Source organism: Hypanus sabinus, unplaced genomic scaffold (assembly GCF_030144855.1).
Source record: "Hypanus sabinus isolate sHypSab1 unplaced genomic scaffold, sHypSab1.hap1 scaffold_2422, whole genome shotgun sequence".
Taxonomy (NCBI): Eukaryota; Metazoa; Chordata; class Chondrichthyes; order Myliobatiformes; family Dasyatidae; genus Hypanus; species Hypanus sabinus.
This window is the reverse complement of record NW_026780542.1, coordinates 8,209-32,540: the sequence shown is the minus strand read 5'-3', so window position 1 is coordinate 32,540 and position 24,332 is coordinate 8,209. Positions and strand designations below refer to the sequence as shown.

At 47.2% G+C, this 24,332-nt stretch overlaps 1 protein-coding gene across 2 annotated transcripts; it reads left to right on the top strand.

Moving 5' to 3' along the window:
* Positions 1–416: 416 nt before the first annotated feature.
* LOC132387959 (uncharacterized) lies at positions 417–22,354 on the top strand. 2 transcript variants are annotated; one of them, XM_059960274.1, is made up of 7 exons: positions 417–593; positions 4,825–4,944; positions 16,595–16,711; positions 17,649–17,969; positions 18,797–18,939; positions 20,360–20,424; positions 21,341–22,354. In XM_059960274.1, exons 1-7 carry the CDS (start codon positions 506–508, stop codon positions 21,525–21,527), a joined length of 1,041 nt encoding a protein of 346 aa, XP_059816257.1. In that variant the 5' UTR covers positions 417–505; the 3' UTR covers positions 21,528–22,354. The 2 variants fall into 2 exon arrangements, with proteins under 2 accessions (XP_059816257.1, XP_059816258.1); XM_059960275.1 differs by lacking the exon at positions 18,797–18,939 and having other exon boundaries at positions 20,360–21,436.
* The last annotated feature ends 1,978 nt before the right edge of the window (positions 22,355–24,332 follow it).

The following is a 24,332-nucleotide window of genomic DNA, read 5'->3' as shown; positions in this document are numbered from 1 at the left end:
CGGTACACTCCATCTGTCATATTTCAGCCCTATTTCCCAGCTGATCCAAATTGCTCTGCAAGCTTAGAAAAACTTCCTCTCTGTTCTCTACTCCTCCAATCGTCGGATCATCAGCAAATGTGCTGATCCATTTTACCTCATTATCATCCAGACCACTGATATAGGCGACCAATAACAATGGAACCAGCACTGATCCCTATGGCACACCACTAGCCAAAGGCCTTCACTCGGAGAAGCAATCCTCCACTACCAATTTATTTGATAGAGGCAATGTCTAACCCAAATAAATGAGTTTTCCTAACTAACCTCCCATGCGGGTCCTTGTCAAGGCCTTACTGCAGTCCATTCTCTCTGAATCCCTCTGCGCGGCACCTCATCTCTCCCTCCCCTGCTCTCGCTCCTCTGTTTATCAGCAGTTCAGTTCGTGTTTGTTGGCGTCGGTCTGACTCCCTTGCCAAAACCGGCTTCCTCTAACAATGGTTGCTTCTCCTTCCTGAGCTCAGGGATGCAGAGAATCTTCGACAGGATGGACGACAGCGAGGCCCACATGAATAAGAAGCCCAGAATAACTGGCTCACGGGCTCCTTCCCGAGGTGAGTGGGGCAGTAAGACGGAGAGAGGGAGTTTCAATCTGAGACCATCTCCCAGACCATGTGATGGACACTGTGGATGGAAACTCCATCTGCATTTGACCCCGGTGGTTTGTGATGGCACAGTGGGGAGGGAACATCAATCTCTGCATGAGCCCAGGACTGTAAGAAGCTGCAGCGGGAGATTCACTCTGTGCTTGACGCCGGGAGTGTGTGATGGAACAGTCTTGTGATCCCCAGTGTGCGCGCAGGGTCGATGATGAGAAAGCCTCAGCCAATTTGAACCTGACTGTTTTGCTCCCAGCTGAACCTGATGTATCGTACGCGGAGCCTAATGCCTAGACCCTCTCTGTGCCCCAGGTCCGTAGAGATGGAGGTCAGTTTCATCGTTGTTGCCCTGACTGTGGTCATGTAATTTGTCCATTCCTGTCGAGAAACCACAGGGCAAACTAACAGCTGACACTAACGATTCGCTGTTTGAGAATATGTCCGAGGGAACTCGCAGGAGTGATGACTAGGAGGGAGCAGTGTGAGAGGGTGAGAGGGCGTCTGCTCTCTAACTATCTCCCAGTATCTCTCTATTCCTTCTCCCTCATTATTTATTACCTCTCTCACTGCTCACTTTCTCAATCCGCTCCCCTCTGTCACTGTCCCCCGGTCTCTCACTCTCGCTCTCCCTTCTGCACTCTTCCCCTCACTTTCGCATTCCGTTTGTCTCTTCCACCCTCCCTCTCCCACATTTCTCCTCCCTACACTTTCTACTCTATCTTGCCTCTCAATCCATTCTCCCCGCTGACTACCTCACTCGCTTCTTTATCCTTCTTTTCTCCCACTTTATCGGCTCACTCTCCCCATTTCTTCTCGTTCTCGTTTCCCCATTCTCTTGCATTTTCCATCCCATCGACTCTCTTCGATCACCCCTCTCTCAACCACACCATTTCACCCTCTTTGTCCTTGAACTCCCTGTCTCGCCTCCCTCTCTTACCTCTCTCCCTTCATCCCTCTCGTATTCCGCCAACCCTCTCTCCCCCTTTTCTGTACTCTCTTCCTTTCCCTCTGCACCTCACTGTCTGCGATTCTCTACCGCGCTCTCTCATCCTTGTCTATCTCTCTGTCGCAGACCATCTGACCTCCGCCTACACCGAGCTGAACATTCTCGCAGAACATCAGACCTCCACCTACACCGAGCTGAACATTCGGAAAGGCGAACGCCTCACCAATACACAAACAGTTCAGTAATGCAACAACGACATCAGTCCAGATGGTTCTCATGTCCTACTCCCAAAGGCCCTATTGTGTAATGTATTCTTCTCCACCAAATCCCTGGCAGCTTGTTCCACAGACTGACCACCATCTGGGTAACAGACGGTTGTCAATCGGCTCACCAATTGAATCTTTTTTCCCCTGTCTCCTTACAGCTGTGCGCTCAGGTCCTCGTTTGTCCAAGTCCAGGTGAAATAATTGCGCCCATTCACTCTGTCTGTGCCCCTGATAGCTTTATATACCCCTGAAAGATCATCCCTGCGCTACAAGGAATAAAGTCGCAGTTAACCCATCCTTTTTCCCTAACTCAGTCCCTGAATTCCTGGCAACGATTTCGAAAATCTCCCCGTGCACTCATTTCCAGTTCGATAGCTTCTTTCCTGGAACATGAAAGAGTGTCAGGGAAGTGATGTCTGCAGTGAAAATTAGGAATGAGAAGGTGTTCAGGAAGATCTGGAAGGTCTGAGGTGGAGAAATCTCTATACCAGATGGAATGCACCCTCGGGTTCGGAAGTGAAGTAGCTGGACAGATTACAGAGGCATTGACAATGATCTTTCAAAACTCAATAGATGCTGGCATTTTACCGAATGACTGGAAAAGTGAATCCGCTATTTAGCGACGGTGACGCTGAAGAAAAGGAAACCATAGGCCTTTTAGCCTGACATTGTTATAGATGATATTACAGAATACCTGGAGGCAAATGATACGATAGAGTTGACGTGGATAGGCTTTTTATTGAGAGTAGGGGAGATTCAAACAAGAGGACATGATTTGAGAGTCAAGGGGCAAAAGCGTAGGGGTAACAGGAGGGGGAAGTTATTTAATCAGAGAGTGTTTGCTGTGTGGATCGAGCTTCCAGTAGAACTGGTAGAGGCAGGTTCGATATTGTCATTAAAAATGGATAGGTATATTGACAGGAAAGGAATGGAGGATTATGGGCTGAGTGCAAGTCGGTGGGAAGAGGTGAGAGTAAGCTTTCGGCACGGACTAGAAGGGCCGAGATGGCCTGTTTCCGTGCTGTAAATATTATATGGTTATATGGCTACAGGTAAAAGCCAGCATGGTTTCCTGATAGGAAAATCCTGCCTGAATATCCTACTGCAATTTTTTGAAGAAACTACAAGCAGGGTAGTCCAAGGAAATGCAGTAGACATCGTGAGCTTCGATTGTCAGAAGGCCTTTGGCAAAGTGCCGCTCATGAGGCTGCTTAGGAAGAAATGAACCCATAAACGTACAGGGCACATACTAGCGTGTGCGGAGCATTGACGGATCGGCAGGAAAGACAGAATGGGAATAAAGGGATGTCAATGATTTCCCGATGACACAAATATGGGTGGGGGAGCGAGTAGTGTTGAGGAAGCAGAGAGCCTGTAAAAAGACTTAAATAGTATAAGGGAATGGGCAACGAAGTGGCAAATAAAATACAATGTTGGGAAGTGTACGTTCATGCATTTTGGTGGAAGAAATTAACCGGCAGACTATGATTTAGAAGGGGAGGGGAGTTCAGAATACAGAGTTACCAAGGAACTTGGGAGCCTTTGTGGATACCCTAAAGCTTAACCTCCAGGTTGAGTCGATGGTCAAGAAGGCGAATTCTATGTTGGCATTCATTTCTAGAGGTGTCGAATATTAGAGCAGAGATGTGATTTTGAGGCCCTATAAGGCACTCGTGAGATTACACTTGGAGTATTGTTTGCAGATTTGGGCTCTTTATTTTATAAAAGGTGTACTGGAATTGGGGATGGTGCAGAGAAGATTCACGAGAATGATCCCACGAATTAAAAGTTACCGTCCGCTGAACGTCTGGCAACTCTTGGGCTGTACTTCCTGGAGTTCATGAGAATGAACGGCGAATTCATAGAAACATTCCGAAATTTAAAAGGCCAGAACAGATTAAATATGGCAAAATTATTTGCCATGTTAGCGGAGTCTGGAACAAGAGGGCAAAGTCAGGATTGAAGGACGTCATTTAGAACTGAAATGCAGAGAAATTACTTTAGTCAGAGGGTGGAAAATCTGCCGTATTTGTTGCCATAAACGGCTGCGGATGCCACGTCTCTGGGTGACTCTAAGAGAGAGATAGAGAGGTTCCAGCTCAGCCAAGTTATCAAAGGGTATGGGGAGAAGGAAGGGAGTTGAGGATTGCTGGAAAAATTGGATCAGCTCATGATTGAATGGCAGAGAATATTCGATGGACAAAATGGCTTACTTCTGTCTTTTGGTCTCATAAATTTAGCAGCCATTTTCATTCAGGTCAATCATTCACGTCACACACAAAATAAAAACGAACACCAATCAAACTTGAGAGTCGTCTTTGTAAAAATATGTTGAGATTTGTTTAACTTGGGACTCTGGTACTGTAAACCACTAGGTTACCTACCGCTCTTCCTCTTGCAAGAAGCCAGGGAAGAAAGGAACACAATCGAGCGCGAAAATCCCCACAACATGTTAAGCCTCACAAGCCCGTCATATTTCCAATGTATAAAAAAAGATCAGAGGTTGCAAACAATAATAAAACGACGACTAAAATAATAAAACCGTATCCCTCTCTCTCTCTCACCAATTGACTCTCGCCCCTTCTGGCCCTCTCTGTCCCTCTGCCACATTTTTCTCCCCTCACTCTACCTCTCTCTCTCTCCCTGACTCTTTCGATAACGCTCTCACACTTCTCATTGCCACTTCACTCATAACCTCAGTCCCTCTTTTCCATTCCCACTGCCTGTCGAATTTCTGTCTTCCTTCTGCCTCCCCATTCTCTCCCATTTTCCCGTCCGGCGCCTTCATCTCTCACCGTGTTTCCGCTCTCCATCTGTCACTCTCGCTGCTGCTCATTCTCCACGTCTTTCTACACTCACTTCCTCATCTCCCTCATATTTTCTCCCAGTCTCTCACTCCGCCCCACCCCATTCTCTACCTGTTTCTAGCCCTTCTATTTGTTTCTCTCTCACATTCTCTTCCATTCTCTTCCAGATGGTCTGGACCCCACCTACTCTCAGTTGAACTTTCGCAACAATGAACTTCTCATCGCTAAGGATGAAGATCCTCCGGTCACGTCGCGTGCAGGGGAAAAGCCAGAGACTGCTCAGGCAGGTCAGAGTTCACATTGATGACGCTATTCTGAAGGGGTCACGTGCTATACGCACAACTGTGCAAATACTAATACATCTGCATCGACCATTTCTCTGGCAGCTCCTTCCACAGACAGAGTACCGACTGATTAAAAAAATAAATGTCACTCTGGTCCGCAGTTAAATCATTTCTGCGATCACCTCAGAACAGTGCGCTCCGACACTCGAATCTGCATGTCCATAGAAAATGACTCTGCGCATTCACCCTGTCTTGCCCTACGTGGTTATATAAACCTCTGTCAGTCACCCATGAACTCCAAGGTATAAAATCCTAACCTGGCTGACTTATCTCCATAGCTCAGTCCCTCGAGTCTCGGCAGTATCCCCGTAAAGCACCCTCTGCAATTGTTGCTGCTCAGTGGCATTTCACCTGGAGCAGTTGGACAAAGCCTGAACACTATACTCCAAGATCGGCCTACCCTGCATCCTGTACAACTACAAAATGACCTCTCAACTCCTGTACTCAGTGCCTTGATTGATAAAGATGCAATCTTTACTGCCCTATCTATCCTTGACCTCAGTTTCTGGGAACAGTTTCCTGTAGCCCGGGGTCCATCTATTCTATAGCACTCTAACTCTTCACTGTGAATGTCCCACTGTGGCATGTCTTCCTCAAATACTGCAGCACGCAGTTATCCGAAATAAATTGTATTTGCTGCTGCTCGGCCCAGTTTCCCAGCAGATCGAGATCCAACTGTAAAAGATAACCGTCTTCACTGCTTACCACGTCATCTGCAAGCTTATCGTCTGCGGCTTGTATAATAAGTTACAAATAGTCGATATAGTCGACAAAGATCCCGAGTCCCACCAACGACCTTCTGATAAACACCGCTAGGGAGCGGCCTGCAGTCTGAGAAACGAACTTCGACACTTAACCTTTGCTCCGACCGCCTAGCCAATAGTATGTCCAGTCATCCATCCCTCATTGCTTCGTTGCTTCTCCGTCTCTCCCGGTGTACCTTTCTCCCAACATCCAGTGCGATATACAATCCGGGAACTTGTTAATCAGCGTATATTATCTCTGCCAATGCGCACGCCAGTCAGTCAAATTTCGCTGTGCCCCTACCATTCTACAGAGAAACCCACTAATTGGAAAAGTTAAATGCCTTATTGAATGGCCTATTCTCATGAACCGCCTTGGTTCATCACTCAAAATATAGAAACATTACTCTACTACCATGAAGTGATCGGTATCCCTGGATGCAAATGGCTCCACTCCTGTCTGTGACGTATGTAAATGACCCGGAAGGCAATTTAGTTGAGTGGTTTGGTACTTATAACACGTTTGACTTCAAACTTGGGGGTTCAAAGGTCAGTGCGTTATGATGCAGCTTTATCAAAATTTCTGCTTAGGCTGCATCCGGCGTATTGCATACAGTTCTGGTCACCACATTATTGGGAGGATTAGAAGGCCTTCGACATCCTCCTAAGATGCTGAACGGGAGATCCGACAGAGGTTTCTAAGATCACAAGAGGCATAGACTGAGTAGACCAACAGCTCCTTTCACCAAAGCTGAAATGTCTAATACCAGAGGGAATGCATTGTGGTCAACATTGTAGGCCAGCTTCTGTACTCCGCTGGGTGGTCTCTGTTCTAGATCTGGAAATAATAAAATAATTCACTAACTCTATGAGACAGGACATTAAACACACAAAGCCTAGTTGAATATCCAGATTTCCATCCAAGTCTTTGCCACAAAAAGCAGAATTAGTAGGGCGGATCTGTGCACTACACTGGGAGTCACGGACTTCCACACAGCGTCCGCCGTCTGAGGTCTGTGCAGAGTCATCTCAGGGCCCAAATTCCCAGTTCATTATGAATCCAGTCACGCAAACTTGTGAACGAATCTCAAATGAAAAGGGCGTTGTTAACTGCCCATAAGTCCATAAGACAAAGGAGTAGAAAGCGGCCATTCGGCCCTTCTAGTCATCTCCGCCATTTCATCGTGAGCTGATCCAATCTCCCCTTTCGTCCTATTTCCCGCCTTCTCACCATAACCATCGATGCACTGACTACTCAGATACCTATCAATCTCTGCCTTAAATACACCCAATAACTTGGGCTCCACTGCCGCCCGTGGCAACAAATTCCTTAGATTCACCAGCCTCGGGCTAATTTTATTTTTTTTTCGCATCTCTGTTCTGAAGGGGCGGCCTGCGATCCTCATTTCATGCCCTCTCGTACTAGACTCCCCCAACATGGGAAACAATTTTGCCGCATCCACTCTGTCCATGCCTTTCAGCATTCGAAGTGTTTCTATGAGGTTCCCCCCCCCCCATTCTTCTAAACTTCAAGGAGCACAGTCCAAGAGCGGTCAAATGTTTCTCAAATGTTAACACCCTCATTCCCGGAATCATTCTACAGAATCTTCTCTGAATCCTTTCAAAGGTCAGCACATCCTTTCTTAAATAATGAGCCCAAAACTGCACGCAGTACTCCAAGTGAGGTCTTACCAGTGCCTTATAGAGCCTCAACATCACATCCCTGCTCCGATACTATATTCCTCTCGAAATAAATGCCAACATTGCATTCGTTGACTTCACCACCGACTCCACCTGGAGGTTAATCTGGAATTTAAGGGTATCCTGCATGAGCGCTCCCAAGTCTCGTTGCAACTCAGTACTTTGAATTCTCTCCCCATTGAAATAATAGCCTGCCCGTTTATTTGTTTCTACTAAGGTGCATGATCGTACTCTTTCCGACTTTGTAATTCATTTGCCACTTCGTTGCCCATTCCCCCAATCTATCCAAGGCTCTCTGCAGACTCTCTGTTTACTCAGCACTACCGTGTCCTCCACCAATCTTTGTATCATCAGCAAACTTAGCCACAAAGCCATCTATTCCATAATCCAAATCGTTGATATACAACGTAAAAAGAAGCGGCCACAACACACAGCCCTGTGGAACACCACTGGTAACCGGCAGCCAACCAGAATGGGATCTCTTTCTTCCCACTCTCTTTTTCCTGCCAAATGAACAACTCTCTATCCAAGTAGATATAACTTTATCAAGTCTTCCCTCATTCTTCTGCGCTCCAGAGAATAAAGTCATAACTCATTCAACCTCTCTCTGTAACTCAGTTTCTCAAGTCCCATCAACATCCTTGTAATCCTTCTCTGCAATCTTTCAACCTTATTAATTCCTTCCTGTAATTAGGTGACCAAAACAGCACACAACACTCTAAATGCGTCCTCACCAATGTCTCTTTCAACCTCACCATAACATTCCAACTCTTATACTCAATATTTTTATTTATAAATGCCAATGTGCCAAAAGCTCTTTTTACGACCCGATCTACCTGTGACTACGCTTTTAGGGAATTATTGTAACTGTATTCCCAGATTAGTCTGTTCTACTGCACTCCTCAGTGACCTACCATTTACCTTGTATATTCGACCTTGGTTTGTCCTTCCAAAGTGCAATACCTCACACTTGTCCGTATTAAACTCCATCTGCCATTTTTCAGCCCATTTTTCCACCTTTTCCAATTCCCTCTGCAAGGTTTGAAAATCTGCTTCACTGTCCAGTACACCTCCAAACGTTGTATCATCAGCAAATCTGCTGATCGAATTTACCACATTATCATCCAGATCATTGATATAGATGACAAATTACAATGGACACAGCAGTGATCCCTGTGACATACCACTAGTCACAGGCCTCCACTCAGAGAAATAATCCTCGCTTTTTAGATTTTTTTTTCATTTCTTCAAATTTGGCCCTTTTCCATTTTAGAACTTCAAACCCAGGTCAAGATTTATCTTTATCCATTATCAAGTTAAAACTAATGGCGGTATGATCGCTGTCCCTCGGTGTTTACCCATACAGATTTCCGTTACCTGTCCTAACTTGTTTCCTAATTGGGGATCTAAAATTGCATCCTCGCTAGTTGGTACCTCCACATATTGATATAGAAAACTTTGCTGAAGACGTTATACAAACAGTAAACCATCTGGATGTTTAACAGTATGGGAATCCCAATCAATATGTGGAAAATTAAAATACCATACTATTACAACTATATGTTTACTGCAGTTGTCTGCTGTCTCTCTGCAGATTTGTTCCTCCAGTTCTCATTGACTATTGTGTGGTCTATAATCCAACCCCATTAATGTGGTCATCATGTCTTTCCTGGTTCTCAGCTCCACCCATATGGCCTCGGTAGCAAAGCCCTCTAATCTGTCCTGCCTGAGCACTGTTGTAACATTTTCCCTGACTGTCAATGTCACCACCCCCACCCCCACCGTTCATCCCTCTGCCTCTGTCACGTCTGAAACAACGGAACCCTGGAACATTAAGCTGCCGTCCTGCCCCTCCTGTAGCCAAGTTTCACTAATGACTATGATGTGATAGTTCAACGTGTCAATCCACGCCCTCAGCGTGTCTGCCTTCCGGACAATACTCCTCGCATTGAAATAGACACACCTCAGAAGATTGTAACACCCATACACAACACTTCTATTTCTGAAGTTGCATGAACTTTTAACACAATTTATTTCGTCTCCCGCTCCATGATCTGCTATGGCCCTCCAGTTGCCAACCCCTGCAAATCGAGTTTAAAGCCTCCCCATTCAGCGCTCGTGGTTTTATACGTCTCTCTGAGGTCACCACTACGTTCCAAGAATTACAGTCCCAACCTGTCCGACCTCTCTGCACAAATCAGTCCCTCGAGACTAGACAACATCCTCGTTCTCCTCCTTCGCTCTCCATCTCTTTCACATTACCCACCCCACACTTTCTGCCCCTCCCGTACCACCCTTATCCTCCACCAATCTCCTCCTCTATCTCCACGATTCTCCCCAACCACTCTCTTCAAAAAAAAATCCCACTTTCCCCTTCTATCTCCCCACTCTTCCCCCTCCGCCCATATTATTTCACCTCTTTCTCTCCTTTCGCTTCTCTCGTCCCTGTCTTCTTCCTTTCTAACTAACACACCCTCCCAACCGCAGCTCTCTCTCCTCCTCGTCATCCACTTTCACTTAATCCTGTGCTCTCTGGTTCCCAGCTCCCCGGAGTAGTGTACCATCTGAGACCTTATTAAAGTCTAGGTAGATTACATCTTCTTCCCGTGCTTGGTCCGTCCTTCCAGATCAAAGTAGCCCGACAGCTCTCCTTGGGTCTCACGGCATCCAGTACCACTCTCCCTCCTCCATCTTCCACCCTCCCTACTTCTCCACTCCGTCCCTCTCTCATCGGTCAATCCATTCCCCGTCTCTCCGTCCCTTACTCTCTTCCAACTCCCAGAGTGATCTGCCGTCTGGGATCTTATGACTGCACTTGTTAATGTCAGTGCGCATTTTATCAATCAGTCAGGAGAAGCGGGTCATCCGCAATAAAATCGGTCGATCTAATCGCACGAGACCTCACGCCATTATGTAGAGCAGCCCAGAAAATACCTTATTGAAGTCCCTGCACATCATGTCAACTACACTGTCTCATCAGCCGTCTTGGTGCTTCTCTCCAAAGATGGAAAACTGCCATGTTCCCTCCGTGGACACTTGTCTACACTTCCTGCTTCCTCGGTGCAGCAGCCAGATTAATCATAGACTCCTACCCAGCACGGTCTCCCTCCCATCGGGGTGGGGGTGTGGTGGGGTTGAGATATCAGATTATCGAAAGGCCCCCTGGAACGTTCAGATGGACTCCTGACCTCACGATCGACCTCGTCGTGGCCCCTCGCACCTTATCGTCTTCCTGCACTGCCCACTCTCTGTAACTGTGCCGCTTTACTCTGCATTCTGTGATTGTTTTACGCTGCTCTACAATTGTGAAAGAATTTGTATCTCTGGATGTAACTGGGCCCTCGCCTGTCCGTGATGTATATAAATGATAAGGATTAAATTGTAGAGGGGTGCTTTAGACACATAAAACATAGAAAACATACAGCTCAATACAGGCCGTTCGACCCACAGAGCTGTGCCGAACATGCCCCCACCTAAGAACTACCAAGACTTTGCCCATATCCTCTGTTATTCTCAGCTGGATTTTGCTATCCAGGAGTCCTATACAGAACGTATCATTTCCATCTTCATCACCGGCGCCGGAAACCCATTCTACGCATTCACCACTCCCTGTGTAAAAAACTTACCTCTGTCATCTACTCTACACCTACTTCCAAGCACCTTCAAAGTATTCTCTCTCGTGCTAACCATTTCAGCCCTGAGAAAAAGCCTACATGATCTATACGATCAGTGTATCTCCTTATCTTGTACAACACTATCAATTCATCTTTCATCCTCCATCGGTCCAAGGAGAAAAGGACGAGTTCACTCACCCTATTCTTATAAGGCATGCTCCCCAATCCAAGCAACATCCTTGTAAATCTCTTATGGTTTCCAAGTCCTTCATGTAGTGAGAAACATTGAAAACCTACAGCACGATACAGGCGTTTCAGCTCACACGACTGTGCCGAACATGTCCCTACCTTAGAAATTACTAGGCTTACCGATAGCCCTCTATTTTACTACGGTCCATGTACCTATCCAGGAGTCTCTGAAAAGACCCTATCGGGTCCGCATCCACCACCGTTGCCGGCAGCCCAATCCACGCACTCACCACTGTCTGCTTAAAAAACGTACCCCTGACATGTCCTCTGCCCCTACTCCCAAGTACGTTAAACGTGTGTCCTCTTGTGGCAAGCATTTCAGCCCTGACACGACTCATCCTCCGTCGCTCCAAAGAGAAAACGCCGAGTTCACTCAACCTGTTCTCATAAGGCATGCTCCCCAATCCAGGAAACATCCTAGAAAATCTCATTTGAATCCATTCTATAGCTTCCAAATGTTTCCCTTACTGAGTCAACCAGAACTGAGCACAGTACTCCATCTGGGGTATGAACAGTGTCCTACATAACTGCAATATTACCTCTTAGCTCCAAAATTCAATTCCACGATTGATGAAGGACAATTTACAGTATTTATTTTTTACCCACCGAGTCAACCTACGTAGCAGCTTTGAGTGTCCTATGGACTCAGACCCGAAGATCCCTCTGATCCTTCACACTGCCAAGAGTTTTATCATTAATACTATATTGTGCCATCATATTTTACCCACCAAAATGTACCACCCCTCACGCTTAGCTGTGTGTAACTCCATCGGACACTTCTCAGACCAGTTTTGCATCCTATCAATGTCCCGCCGAAACATATGACAACCCTCCACACTACCCACAACAACTCCAGCCATAGTGTCACCAGCAAAATTATTAGCCCATCCCTCCGCTTCCTCGTCCAGGTTATTTATAAGAATCACAAAGGGCAGGTGGCGCAGAACAGATCTCTGAGGCACACCACTATTCACAGGTGTCCATGCAGAATATGACCCTTCCACAAGCATAATTTCCCTTTTGTGGGCAAGCTAGTTATTGATCCACAAAACAATATCCCCTGGATCCCATGATTTCATACTTTCTCAATAAGCCTTGCTTGAGGTATCATATCAACCACTCTGCTAAAATTCATATACACTACATCTCCGGCTCGACCTTCATCAATGTGCTTAGTCACGTCCTCAAAAAACTTTATCAGACTCGTGAGGCACGACCTGCCTTTGATAAATCCATGGTAACTATTCATATTTATATTAAACCTCTCAAAATGTTCATAAATCCTGCCTTCAGGATCTTCTTCATCAACTAAGCAACCACTGAATTAAGAGTCACTGGCCTATAATTTCGTGGGCTATCCCTTTTTCATTTCTTTAATAAGGGAACACCATTCGCAACCCTCCAATCCTCCGAAAACTCTCCCGTCCTCATTGATGATGTAAAGGTCATTTCTGGAGGCTCGCTCCTACCTCGCTTCCCACAGTAGCCTGGGGTACATCTCATCCGGTCCCGGTGACCTGCCCAACTTGATGTTTTCCAAACGCTCCAGCACATCCCCTTTCTTAATTTCTACATTCTTAAGATTTTTTAATCCACTGCAAGGGATCCCTCCAATCTTCAAGATTATTTTCCGTAGTGAATACAGAAGCAAATATTCATTCAGTACCTCCGCTATTTCCTCCGGTTCCATACACACCTTTCCATCGTCACACCTGATTTGACCTATTTTCTCACGTCTGATCCTCTTGATCTCAACATTCCTATAGAATGCCTTGGGATTTTCCCTAATTCTGACTGCCAAGACCTTCTCATTGCTCCCTCCGGCTATCCTAATCTCATTCTTAAGCTCCTTCCTGCTCGCCATAGAATTTTCTAGATGCACATCACTACCTTGTCTTTGAAACTTTCGTACGGTCTTCTTTTCATCTGATGTGATATGCACCAGCGTTTGTACACCACGGTTCCTGTACCCTACCATCCTTTCCATGTCTCAATGGAACGTACCTACTCAGACACCCCACAAGTACCCCCTGAACTTTGCCACATTTCTTCCGTACGTTTCCCTGCGAACATCTGTTTCCAACTGAAACTTCCAACTTGCTATTGATAGCCTCATAGTTTCCCTGATAACAATTAAACCTTTCCCTAACTTGCCTGAGCCTATCCCTCTCCAATGCTATGGTAAGCGAGTTAGAATTGTGACCAGTATCTCCAAAATGCTCTCCCACTGAGAGAGCTGACACCTGACCAGGATCTTTTCCCAGACCCAGATCAAGTACAGCCTCTCCTCTTATAGGACTATTTACATACTGTGTCAAGAATCCTTCCTGAACACACGTAACGAACCCTACACCATCTCAACACCATCACTCTAGGAAGATGACAACCAATAGTTGGGAAATTAAAAAACTCCAACCAAAGCAATCCAGTTGTTATTACTCCTTTCCAGAATCTGTCTCCCTCTCTGCTCCTGTATGTCCCTGTTACTATTGGATGGACTATACAAAACGCCCATTAGAGTTATTGACCCCTTCCTATTCTTAACGTACACGCACAGAGACACCGCAGACAACTTCTCTAAGGCGTCCTCCTTTTCCGCAGCGGTGACAATATCCCTGATCAACAGTGCCATGCCACCACTTTTTTTTTTCTTCCTCCCTATCTTTTCTGAAACATCTTAACCCGGCACTTGAAGTTGCCATTCCTGAACTGGAGCCACGTACGCTTCTGTAATGGCCACAACATCATAGTTCCAAGTGCTGATCCACGCTCTAAGCTCATCCGCTCTTCGAATTAAAACAGGCAAGCTCAAACCTTGGACTGAGCGCGTCCCTTCTCTATCAGCTGCCTATCCTTCCTTTCTCCATCGTCTCCAAACGATCTCTGTTTGTGAGCCAACCATTGGTCTGAGCGCGTCCCTTCTCTACCACCTGACTATACTCCCTTTCGCACTGTCTCCAAGTTTTCTCTGTTTGTGAGCCAAACTCCCTTTCCTCTGTCACTTCAGTTCGGTTCCCAACCCCTAGCAATTCCAGGTTAAACTCTCCCCAGTAGCCTTCGCAAACGTCGGATTCAGGTGCAAACCCACTTTTTTTGTAGAGGTCACCCTGGTTCCAAAAGAGATCCAAATGTTCCAGAAATCTGAATTTCCGTCCACTGCTCCAATCCTTCAGCCACGCATTTATCTTCGACATCATTCTATTCCTATTCTCACTGTCACCTGGCTCAGACAGGAACTCCGTGATTAAAACCTTTGAGGCTCTGGTTCTTAACTATTTTTTCCTAACTCCTGTAGTATTTCTTCAGCAACTCCTCCCTTTTCCTGCCTTTGTCATTGCTCCCAATATGTACCAAGATCTGTGGCTCTTCTCCTTCCCACTACAAGATATCGTGGACGCGATCAGAAACATCCCGGACACTGGTACCCGGGAGGCAAACTACCATCCACGTTTATTTCTGCGTTCACGGAATCTCCTATCTGACCCTCCAACTTCAGAGTCCCCTATCGCTGCTGCATTCCTCTTTCATTCCCTACACATCCGATCCACAGAACCAGACTCTGTTATAGAGGCGCGACCTCAGTTGCTTCCTCCAGGTAGGCCGTACCCACCCAACAGTAATCAGGCAGGAATACTTATTGTTAGTGGGCACAGCCACTGGGGTACGCTCTAATATCTGTTTCTTGCCCTTCCCTCTCCTGATTGTCAGTAGGGTTGGTAACTTTGCAGATGATACGAAGAAAGTTCGTGTTGTGGGCAGCGTAGAAGACTGACAAAGAATTCGGTATGGATCAGTTTACTCCTGACACCTCCTCTGTACCTACTTCCAAGCACCTTAAAAGCATGTCCTCTCGTGCAAGCCATTTCAGTCCTGGGATAAAAGTCTCTGACTATCCACACGATCAATGCCCCTCATCATCTAGCACACCTCCATCAGTCACCTCTAAACCTTTGTCGGTCCAAGAAGAAAAGGCTGAGTTCACTCAACCTATTCTCAAAAGGCATACTCACCAATCCAGTAAACACTCTTGTCAATCTCCTCTGCACCCTTTCTATGGATTCCACGTCTTTCCTGTAGTGAGGCGACGAGATCTGAGCACAGTACTCCAAGTAGGGTCTGACCAGAGTCCTACAGAGCTGCAACATTACCTCTCGGCTCCGAAATTCAATTCCACGATTGTTGATGGCCAATTCACTGTACGACTTCTTAACCACAGAGTCTACCTGCGCAGCGTCTTTGAGCTCGGACCCCGAGATCCCGCTGATTCTCCACATTGCCAAGACTTTTATCATTAATACTATATTCTGCCATCCAATCTGAGTTATCAAAATGAACCACTTCTCACTTAACTGGGTTGAACTCCATCTGCCAATTCTCAGCCGGTAATGCATCCTATCAATGTCCCGCTGGAACCTCTCCCAGCCCCCCAACTATCCACAACACCCCTAAACATTGACTCGTCAGCAAATCTCTCTACAGCTTCATCCAGTTCATTTATAAAAGTCACGAAGAATAAGTGTCCCAGAACAGATCCCTGAGGCACTCCACTGGTGCCCGACTCCCATGCAGAATACGACCCGTCTACAATCACTGTTTGCCTTCCGTGGGCAAACCAGTTCTGGATCCACAAAACAATATGCTCTTGGATCCCATTCCTTCTTAATTTCTCAGTAAACCGTGCATAGGTACCTTATAAAATGCTTTGCTGAAACCCACATACACTACATCAGCTGGCTTTCCTTCATCAATGAGTTTAGACACATCCCCACAAAATTTCAGTCAGTCTCGTAAGGCACGTTCTGCCTTTTACAAAGCCATGCTGTCTATTCCTAATTATATCATTCCTCTCCAAATCTTGCCTATCAAGATCGTCTCCATCAACTTACCAATCACTGACGTAAGACTCATTGCTCTGTAATTTCCTGGGCTATCTCTTCTCCCTTCCTTGAATAAAGGAACGGCATCAGCAAACCCCCAGTCCTCCGGAACTTCTCCCGTCTCCACTGATGATGCAATGATCATCGACAGAGCCTCAGCAATCACTTCCCTCGCCTCCCACATTGGCCTGGGTTAGATTTCGCCCGGTACCGGCGACTTATCAAACTTGGTGCTTTCCAAAAGCTCCATTACATCCTCTTTCTTAATATCCACATGCTCAGATGTTTCACTCTGCTGCACGCCGTCACTACAGACAATTTGATAATGATGTAAGTTATTAACTAAGTAGCTCCTATGTTCTTAATTAAGAATTTATTATCATCTTATGTTCGTCTGGTTTCTCCACAGCTGCGCAAGAACGGAAATCGAAAGTGAAGATCGGAAATAGGCCGTACCGTCTTGTTTACCTACTCTGCCTAGTTACGTCCGCCCTCATCGTGACAGTAGCCGGTTTCTCGATTTATGGTGAGTGGAGTGGTCTCCGAGCGGAGTCAGACCATTAATACAGACAGTGGAATATACTTAGATTATAAAATGAAACCAACACTCCCACCCCTTACTGTAACACCGATGGAAGAGGGCAGCATACATGAGGTTTAGGAAGCAAGGATCAGATGGGTCTATTGAAGTACATAGGGTAGCAAGAAAAAAAGATTAATAAGGGGCTGTGGACAGAAAGAAGGGAGCAAAATAAGGTCTTAGCTTGAGGGGTAGAGCAAAACCCCAAGGTTTTTAGAAGTACCCCAAACCATTACCCCGGGCAGAATCACCCCTGAACATAACACCGATGTACACCTCACTGAGGCAAATACCCACACCTCAACCTGACACATGCAAACTCCTTAACAGTTACCGACACCTAAATTCACAAAGACACCGACATAGTACTCTCAATAGTACCGTCGCACGGCTCAGCGTGACCCTCTCACACCCACCGTGGCCAGGACATGTCTCTCACCGTGACACTGACATACCCCGCACTGTGAGACCAGCACTCCCCAAACCATGACACAGATATCCCAGCAACCGTGACACCACCAGGCCCCTCGCTCGACATTTCCATCGACTTGCAATCGGCACACCTCTCGCCGGGGCACAGAAACACCTATCACAGTGACACCGCCACGTCCCTCACAGCAACTCGAACATGCCCCGCACGACACTGACGCAGTTCCACATGGTAACAACAAAACCCTCCCCGGGACATTGATATACCCCCTCGCGTGTTACAGACAGGCCCCTCAAGGTGGTGCCGGCTCCTCTTGCTGTGCCCCCAGCACATCCTTCACTGTGACACCCTTCACCGTGACACTGACACAACACTCTCTGTGACCCGTTCGGTAGCGTGACGCTGACTCACGTGTAACTGTAAACGCTAAACATCCTTAACCATCTCTCTCAGTATCACAGATTCGTCAGTCTCAGATCACATGCGACCAAAACCACCGGCTCCTTCGGGAAGAGGTCAACAGGACCCTGCGCCAATGTCGACTACAAGTCCATCAGTTAAACACAACCCTTCTATCAACAATATCCGAGAATTCCCACATGCATCTGACCCAGAGAACCTCTCTTGAGCATCTATCTGCGCTAATCTCTAATCTGTCAGATCTTAAACGAAGGCACAGCGATCTCCGTCACCAGTTCACTGAGATGGAAACGAAGTACAGATCTGTCAACGAAACCAAGGCTCAAATCTGTGAATTGTTGACCAGCAGAAGAGGTGAGGCATCATCCCCCTCTTTCACCCGCTCCTCATCACAGGGCAGGCATGGAGAGAGGAAGCGTCATTCTGTGCTTGACATCCGGAGTGTATGGTTATGGCATGGAGGGCGATTCACTCTGTGTTTGACCACGGGATTGTGAGACATTACAGCTTCACTCGATGTCTCACTTCGGGAATGCCTGACGGGACAGTATGGATCCATCTTCACTCCGTGTCTGACAGCGGGATTGTGTGGTGGGACAGTGCCCAGAGAGATTTAGCCCATATCTGACCCGTGAAGTGTGTTATGGCACCACGGAGAGAGAGCTTCATTCTGAATTCGGGAGTTGGTGACGGGACGGTGCAGTGGATGCTTCACTGTGTGTCGGAATCCGGGTGTGTGTGATGGGACGGTGTGGAGGGAGTTTCATTGTGTGACTGACACCGTGTTGTGAGTTGGGATGCCGTGCAGGGAGCATCACCTCCTGACTCACAGTGAAATTGTCGGAGTGGAGGGAGCATCATTTTGTGTCTGACCCCGAGAGTGTGTGATGGGACGTTGTGGAGGGGGATTCTCTCTGCGCCTGACCCTGTGAGTGTGTGATGGGATGGTATGAAGGGAGATTCACTCTGAGTCAGACTCCGGGAGAGTGTGATGGGACTGTGTGGAGGGAGATTCACTCTGTGCCTGACCCTGGGACTGTGTGATGGGACGGTGTGGAGGGAGCATCATTATGTGTCTGATCCCGGGAGTGTGCGATGGGACCGTGTGGAGTGATCCCTATACTATGACTAACTCCCGGACGGACGGAGGAGATTCACTGTTACTTGTTCCTGAATTTCAGAGCAAACGTTTTCCCAGGATTGGATCAAAAATGCAGACCAGCGTTATTTCATATCCACGTTTGAAGCGTCCTATGATGAGGCGAAACAACTTTGTTTAAAATATGATTCAAATCTTCTTGAAATAATTTCAGAAGAGGAAAAGGTATGTGTCAGATCGACGCAAGATAGGTGAACACCAGAGTGAAAATCCCTGCACACCATCTGATCACTCAATCCTGTGGTCAGACATAGAGAGACGCTCCATCCACACCGTCCCATCACACACTGCCGGGGTCAGACACAGAGTGAAGCTCACTCCACACAGTCTTCTCACACACTCCCGGCGTCAGACACAGGGTGAAGCTTCCTCAACAGCGTCGCATTACTCTCTGGCGGGGTCAGGCTTTTTCAGAAAGTCAGAAGGCATGGGATCCATGGAAGTTTGGCCAGGTGGATTCAGAGTTGGCTTACCTGCAGAAGGCAGAGGGTCTTGGTGGATTGAGTACATTAAGATTGGGGGGTTGTAATTGGTGGTGTCCCACAAGGTTCTGTTCTGAGACCTCTAGTTTTCGTGATAATTCTGAACGACTTTGATGTGGGGGGTAGAAGGGTGGGTTGGCATGTTTGCAGACGACACAAAGGTTGGTATTGTTGTAGATAGTGCAGAAGATTGCCGAAGATTGCAGGGAGATATTGATAGGATGCAGAAGTGGGCTGAGAAGTGGCAGATGGGGTTCAACCCGGAGAAGTCTGAGGTGGTTCACTTGGGAAGGACAACCTCCAAGGCAAAGTACAAAGTAAATGGCAGGATACTTGGTAGTGTAGAGGAGAAGAGGGTTCTGGGTGTACATGTCCACAGACCGCTGAAAGTTACCTCACTGTTAGATAGGATTGTTAGGAAAGTTTATGCGGTGTTAGCTTTCATAAGTCGAGGGATAGAATTTAAGAGACGTGATGTAATGGTGCAGCTCTATAAAACTTAAGTTAGGCCACACTTGGAGTACTGTGTCCAGTTCTGGTCGCCTCCCTATAGGAAGGAGTTGAAAGAATTGGGAAGGGTCCAGAGGAGATTTCCCAAGATGCTGCCTGGTTTAGAGAGTATAGATTATGATCAGAGAGTAAGGGAGCTAGGGCTTTACTCTCTAGACCGATGGAGGATGAGAGGAGACATGATAAAGGTGTACAAGATATTATGAGGAATAGATAGAGCGGACAGCCAGCGCCTCGTCCAAAGGGCACCACTGCTCAGTACAATAGGACATGGCTTTAAGGTCAGGGCAGCGAAGTTCAAGGGGGGATATAAGAGGAAAGTTTTTCACTCAGAGAATGGTTGGTGCGTGGAATGCACTGCCTGAGTCAGTAGTGGAGGTACACGTGAAATTTAAGAGAATACCAGACAGGTCTCTGGTGGGATTTAAGGTGGGGATATAAATGGGAGGCAGGGTTAGAGGGTCGGCACAACATTCTGTGCCGAAGTGCTTGTAATGTGTTGTACTATTCTATGTTCTATGTTCAGTCATAAATTGACGCTTCATAAAATGTGCTTGCATTCCGTCATTAATGATAGGAATTTAATTCCGCAGAAGTTTGTTACGAAAGCTGTACAAGACCAAAGCAGTTCATACTGGAGTGGAAAATGCCAAGACGGGTGAGATTTGGGGTCATGCAAGGTTTTGAGGACAGGGTTGGCCGTGGGATTAGTTTGAGGATTGATACAGGATGCGAGAATGGATTGGGCAGGGCGAGACATTCATGGACTGACACGGGCTGCGAGAGGGAGTGGGCTGGGGTTTCGTTTGTGGACTGACACATTCTGTGGGGAGATTGTGGGATTTGGTAGCATTTTAGGGACAGAGAAAGGTCTGTGGTGAGTGTGTGGTGCGGTTGGATTAGTTTATGGTCTGACTCAGGTCCGTGGGGAGGAAATGTGTCAGAGGGAGTATCTTGGGGACGGAAACAGGTGTGGTGTGGCAGTGTGAATAATATGGAACACACGAATCTGTGAGAGAGAGTGGTCAATTGCATTAGTTTGGGAACCGACGCAGACTGTTGGTAGAATGTATGTAGTTGAATAAATTTGGGGACTGACTTGGGTTCTCGGTAGAGAGTGGGAAGTGTGGGAGTATTTTGGTGATCGGCACGGGTCTGTAGGGAGACGTTTGGACAGTGGGATTGTCCTGGGGACTACCACGTGGCGGTGGGAAGAGAGTGGGAAGTACAAGTATTTTGGGGACCGACACAGGGAGGTGGGGGGAAAATGGGACAGTGGGTGTACTTTGACCTGATACTGATCTGCGGGGTGAGAATAGGAGGTCAGAGTACTTTGGGATACAAAGCAGGCCTGTGCAGAGAGAAAGTGGGTCAGAGAGAGTATTTTGGAGCCTGACACAGGGCAGTGGTGGGAAAGTGGGGATGAGGGAGATGTCAGCGTGCCACAGCCCAACGGCGAGGGAGGGCATCAGTGATTTTTGAGATTTTGGGGGCTTCGACAGTTCAATGCTGAGTGAGCGTGTCACATTTTTTAAGGACAGTTCCTTTTGAAATTGTTTGTCCCTCCTTGACAGGAAAGTGGCCACGAAAGTGGTGTACCATATGAACGCTGGAATGTTCAAATGCAGCGAATGTAAATGGTACAGTCCGCTTTACCATTGCAATCGTGATAATCACCGCTTCATCTGCGAGTCGTCTGCACCTTTGAGCCCAGACAATTCTGAAATGATCCAGGATGTCTGTCAACAGCCAGTGGGTTAGACTTGAATCAAATGCAACAACCTCTTACCGGCCAAACTACCCCATTCGCGCTGCCACTCACCCTAACCCTATTCTCCTCTTTCCTTCTATCGCACTCTTACTCGCCATTTCTCCTGCTCTTAACCCTCGTCCCTCTGAACTCTCTCTCTCTCATGCCTCTTCACTGCCGCCTCCTCTATTCCATCCGCAGTTTCCTCCCCATCCCCGTCCTCGCTTTCTTGTCTCCCTTTTCTAAAACCGTCTATCCCGGTTTCTACTTCGATTCGGTACTCCTTCTCTATCTGCTCTCCCCATCCCACTGTGTCCCTTTTATCTAACCCAACTCGCTTCCCTCTTCTGTCTTTAGCTACGCTCACCTCAATGATGTGCGTTAATGTTCTCGATACCCCAGTCCTAGGGAAATAGACACACATTCGCCTGATCTGTGTCCCCCGTGGATTTGTACACCTCTGTAAGGTCACCGAAAAAAGTCTCATATTTCCCAACCTCTCTCCATAACTCAGTTCCTCCTGTCCGGGCAGCATCCTCGGAAGTCTCCCTCTGCAATCTTTCCAGTTTGTTGAGATTTCTCTTAGAGCAAGGCAAGCAGAACTGAACTCCATACTCCAAGTGCGGCCTGACCGACGTCATCTGCAACTGCAACGTGACCTCCGACTCCCGTACTCGGTGTCCTGACTGATGAAGGCCAGCGTGTCAAATGTCCTGTCCACCTGTATCGCAACTTTTCTACCGGATTCAGGGTCTGTTTTATTATCTGTGACTTAGACCACCTGAGATTTGTACTTTTGAAGAATCAGCAGTGACCAAATGTGTAAAATTAATGTCAAATGCAAAAAGCTAATAAATGCCGCAAAAAGTGAAGGTAGTGCTGGTGTGTTCAAGATTATGCTGGCGGAGGGGAAGAAGTTCTTCCTGGTTCATTGAGTTTTCAATCTCCTGTTCGTCGTCAGCCCTCCTTCCCAGCCAACCATTCTCGTCACCGTCATCCACGACTTCCCCTACAGCCCTCCCCGTTTCCACCACCGCCATCTTCTTCTGCACACCCTGTCTCCATCACCCCTCCATCACCTACACTCCGTGCCATCTCCGTTATCTCCTCCTTCTCCAACTCCTCTCCCCTTCTCCCTGTCCCGCTCCAACTACTGCAGATCCACCACAGTTCCATTAACCCTTTTCCTCCTCTACCCGTCACCCCCTCTCACTGTTTACATGGAATTTTTTGGAGAAAGGGGGGGGGGAGGTGACGTCTGCTGTTACACCTGACAGCACTCTTCCACCGGATATTGATCTGAGCCTCTGCACTGTTCTGTGTGAACAGGCCGATCGTTTGGTTCGACAACACTTCATCCTCGTGAGTGATATCTCACCAGCACGTCCGTCCTACCACCTAAACCCATTTCCAATTCTCTCCTGTTCCTTGCACATCCTCTGAACACAAACACTCGCACATTTTCTAGCCGGACTCACAATTCAAGAATACAGGAACGGCAGAGTTCTGGGGATTGGTGAGAGGGAAGGAACTTTTGAAAATGTGATTTTCTGAAGTGACTCAGTGGGAGTAACCTTCAGTTTTTGTCTGAAACCGGCTCTGTACGATAGGACGGTCCGTGAGAAAGCGTCACCGAGTTTTTGTACTCCTCTGGAAGATCACCGAAAAAAGTCTCAGAATTCCCAATCTCGCTCCATAACTCAGTACCTCATGTCCCGGAAGCATCCTCGGAAATCTCCCTCTGCAATCTTTCCCGTTCTTTGAGATTTTTCTTACAGCAAGGCAAGCAGAACTGAACTCCATACTCCAAGTGCGGCCTGACCTGACTCATCTGCAACTGCAACGTGACCTCCGACTCCAGCACTCAGTGTCCTGACTGATGAAGTCCAGCGTGTCAAATGTCCTGTCCACCTGTACCGGATCTTTTCTACCGGATTCACAGTCTGTTTTTTTATCTGTGACTTAGACCACCTGAGATTTGTTCTTTTGAAAAATCAGTAGGGCACAAATATGTAAAATTAACGTCAAATGCAAATTGTTAATAAATGCAGCAAAAATGTGCAGGTGGTGCTGATGCGTTCAAGGATGTGCTGGCGGAGGGGAAGAAGGTGTTCCTGGTTCATTGAGTTTTCAGTCTCCTGTTCGTCGTCAACCTTCCTTCCCAGCCGATCATCCTCGGCACCGTCATCCACGATTTTCCACTGTCCTCCCCGTTTCCGTCACCGCCGTTTTCTTCTACACTGTGTCCATCACCCCTGCGTCCCCTACACTCCATGCCGACTCAGTTATCTTCTCTTTCCCCAACTCCTCTCCGCGTCTCCCTGACCCTCTCCATCCCAGGCAGGGAATCCACGATTCCATTGACCCTCTCCCTCTCTCTCTGTTTATATGGAATTATGGGGAAGAAGGGGGAGAGGTGACGTCTGGTGTTACACCACCCAGGCACGTTCCACCGGATGTCGGTCTCTCGGTTCTGAGCCTCTGCACTGTTCTCTGAGAACAGGCCGATCGTTTGGTTCGACAACACTTTATCCCAGTGACTGACTTCTCACCACAATGTCCATCCCCGCACCAATTCTCTCCTGTTCCCTGCACATCCTCTGAACACAAACATTTGCACATTCTCCGAGCGGTACTCACAATTCAAGAATACAGGAACGGTGGAGTTCTGGGGATTGCTGAGAGGGAAGGAGCTTTTGAACATGGGAGTTTCTGAAGTGACTCAGTGGGAGTAACCTTCAGTTTTTGTCTGAAATCGGATCTGTACGATAGGACGGTCCGTGAGAAAGCGTCACCGATTGTCCAACTTCAGGAGT

Excerpts from the sequence above, each read along its gene's own strand:
- LOC132387959 (XM_059960274.1), top strand. The coding sequence starts at position 506 with ATGCAGAGAATCTTCGACAGGATGGACGACAGCGAGGCCCACATGAAT. Across the intron at positions 594-4,824 it reads CTCACGGGCTCCTTCCCGAG|ATGGTCTGGACCCCACCTAC; the intron begins GTGAGTGGGGCA and ends ATTCTCTTCCAG. Across the intron at positions 18,940-20,359 it reads TAATTTCAGAAGAGGAAAAG|AAGTTTGTTACGAAAGCTGT; the intron begins GTATGTGTCAGA and ends TTAATTCCGCAG.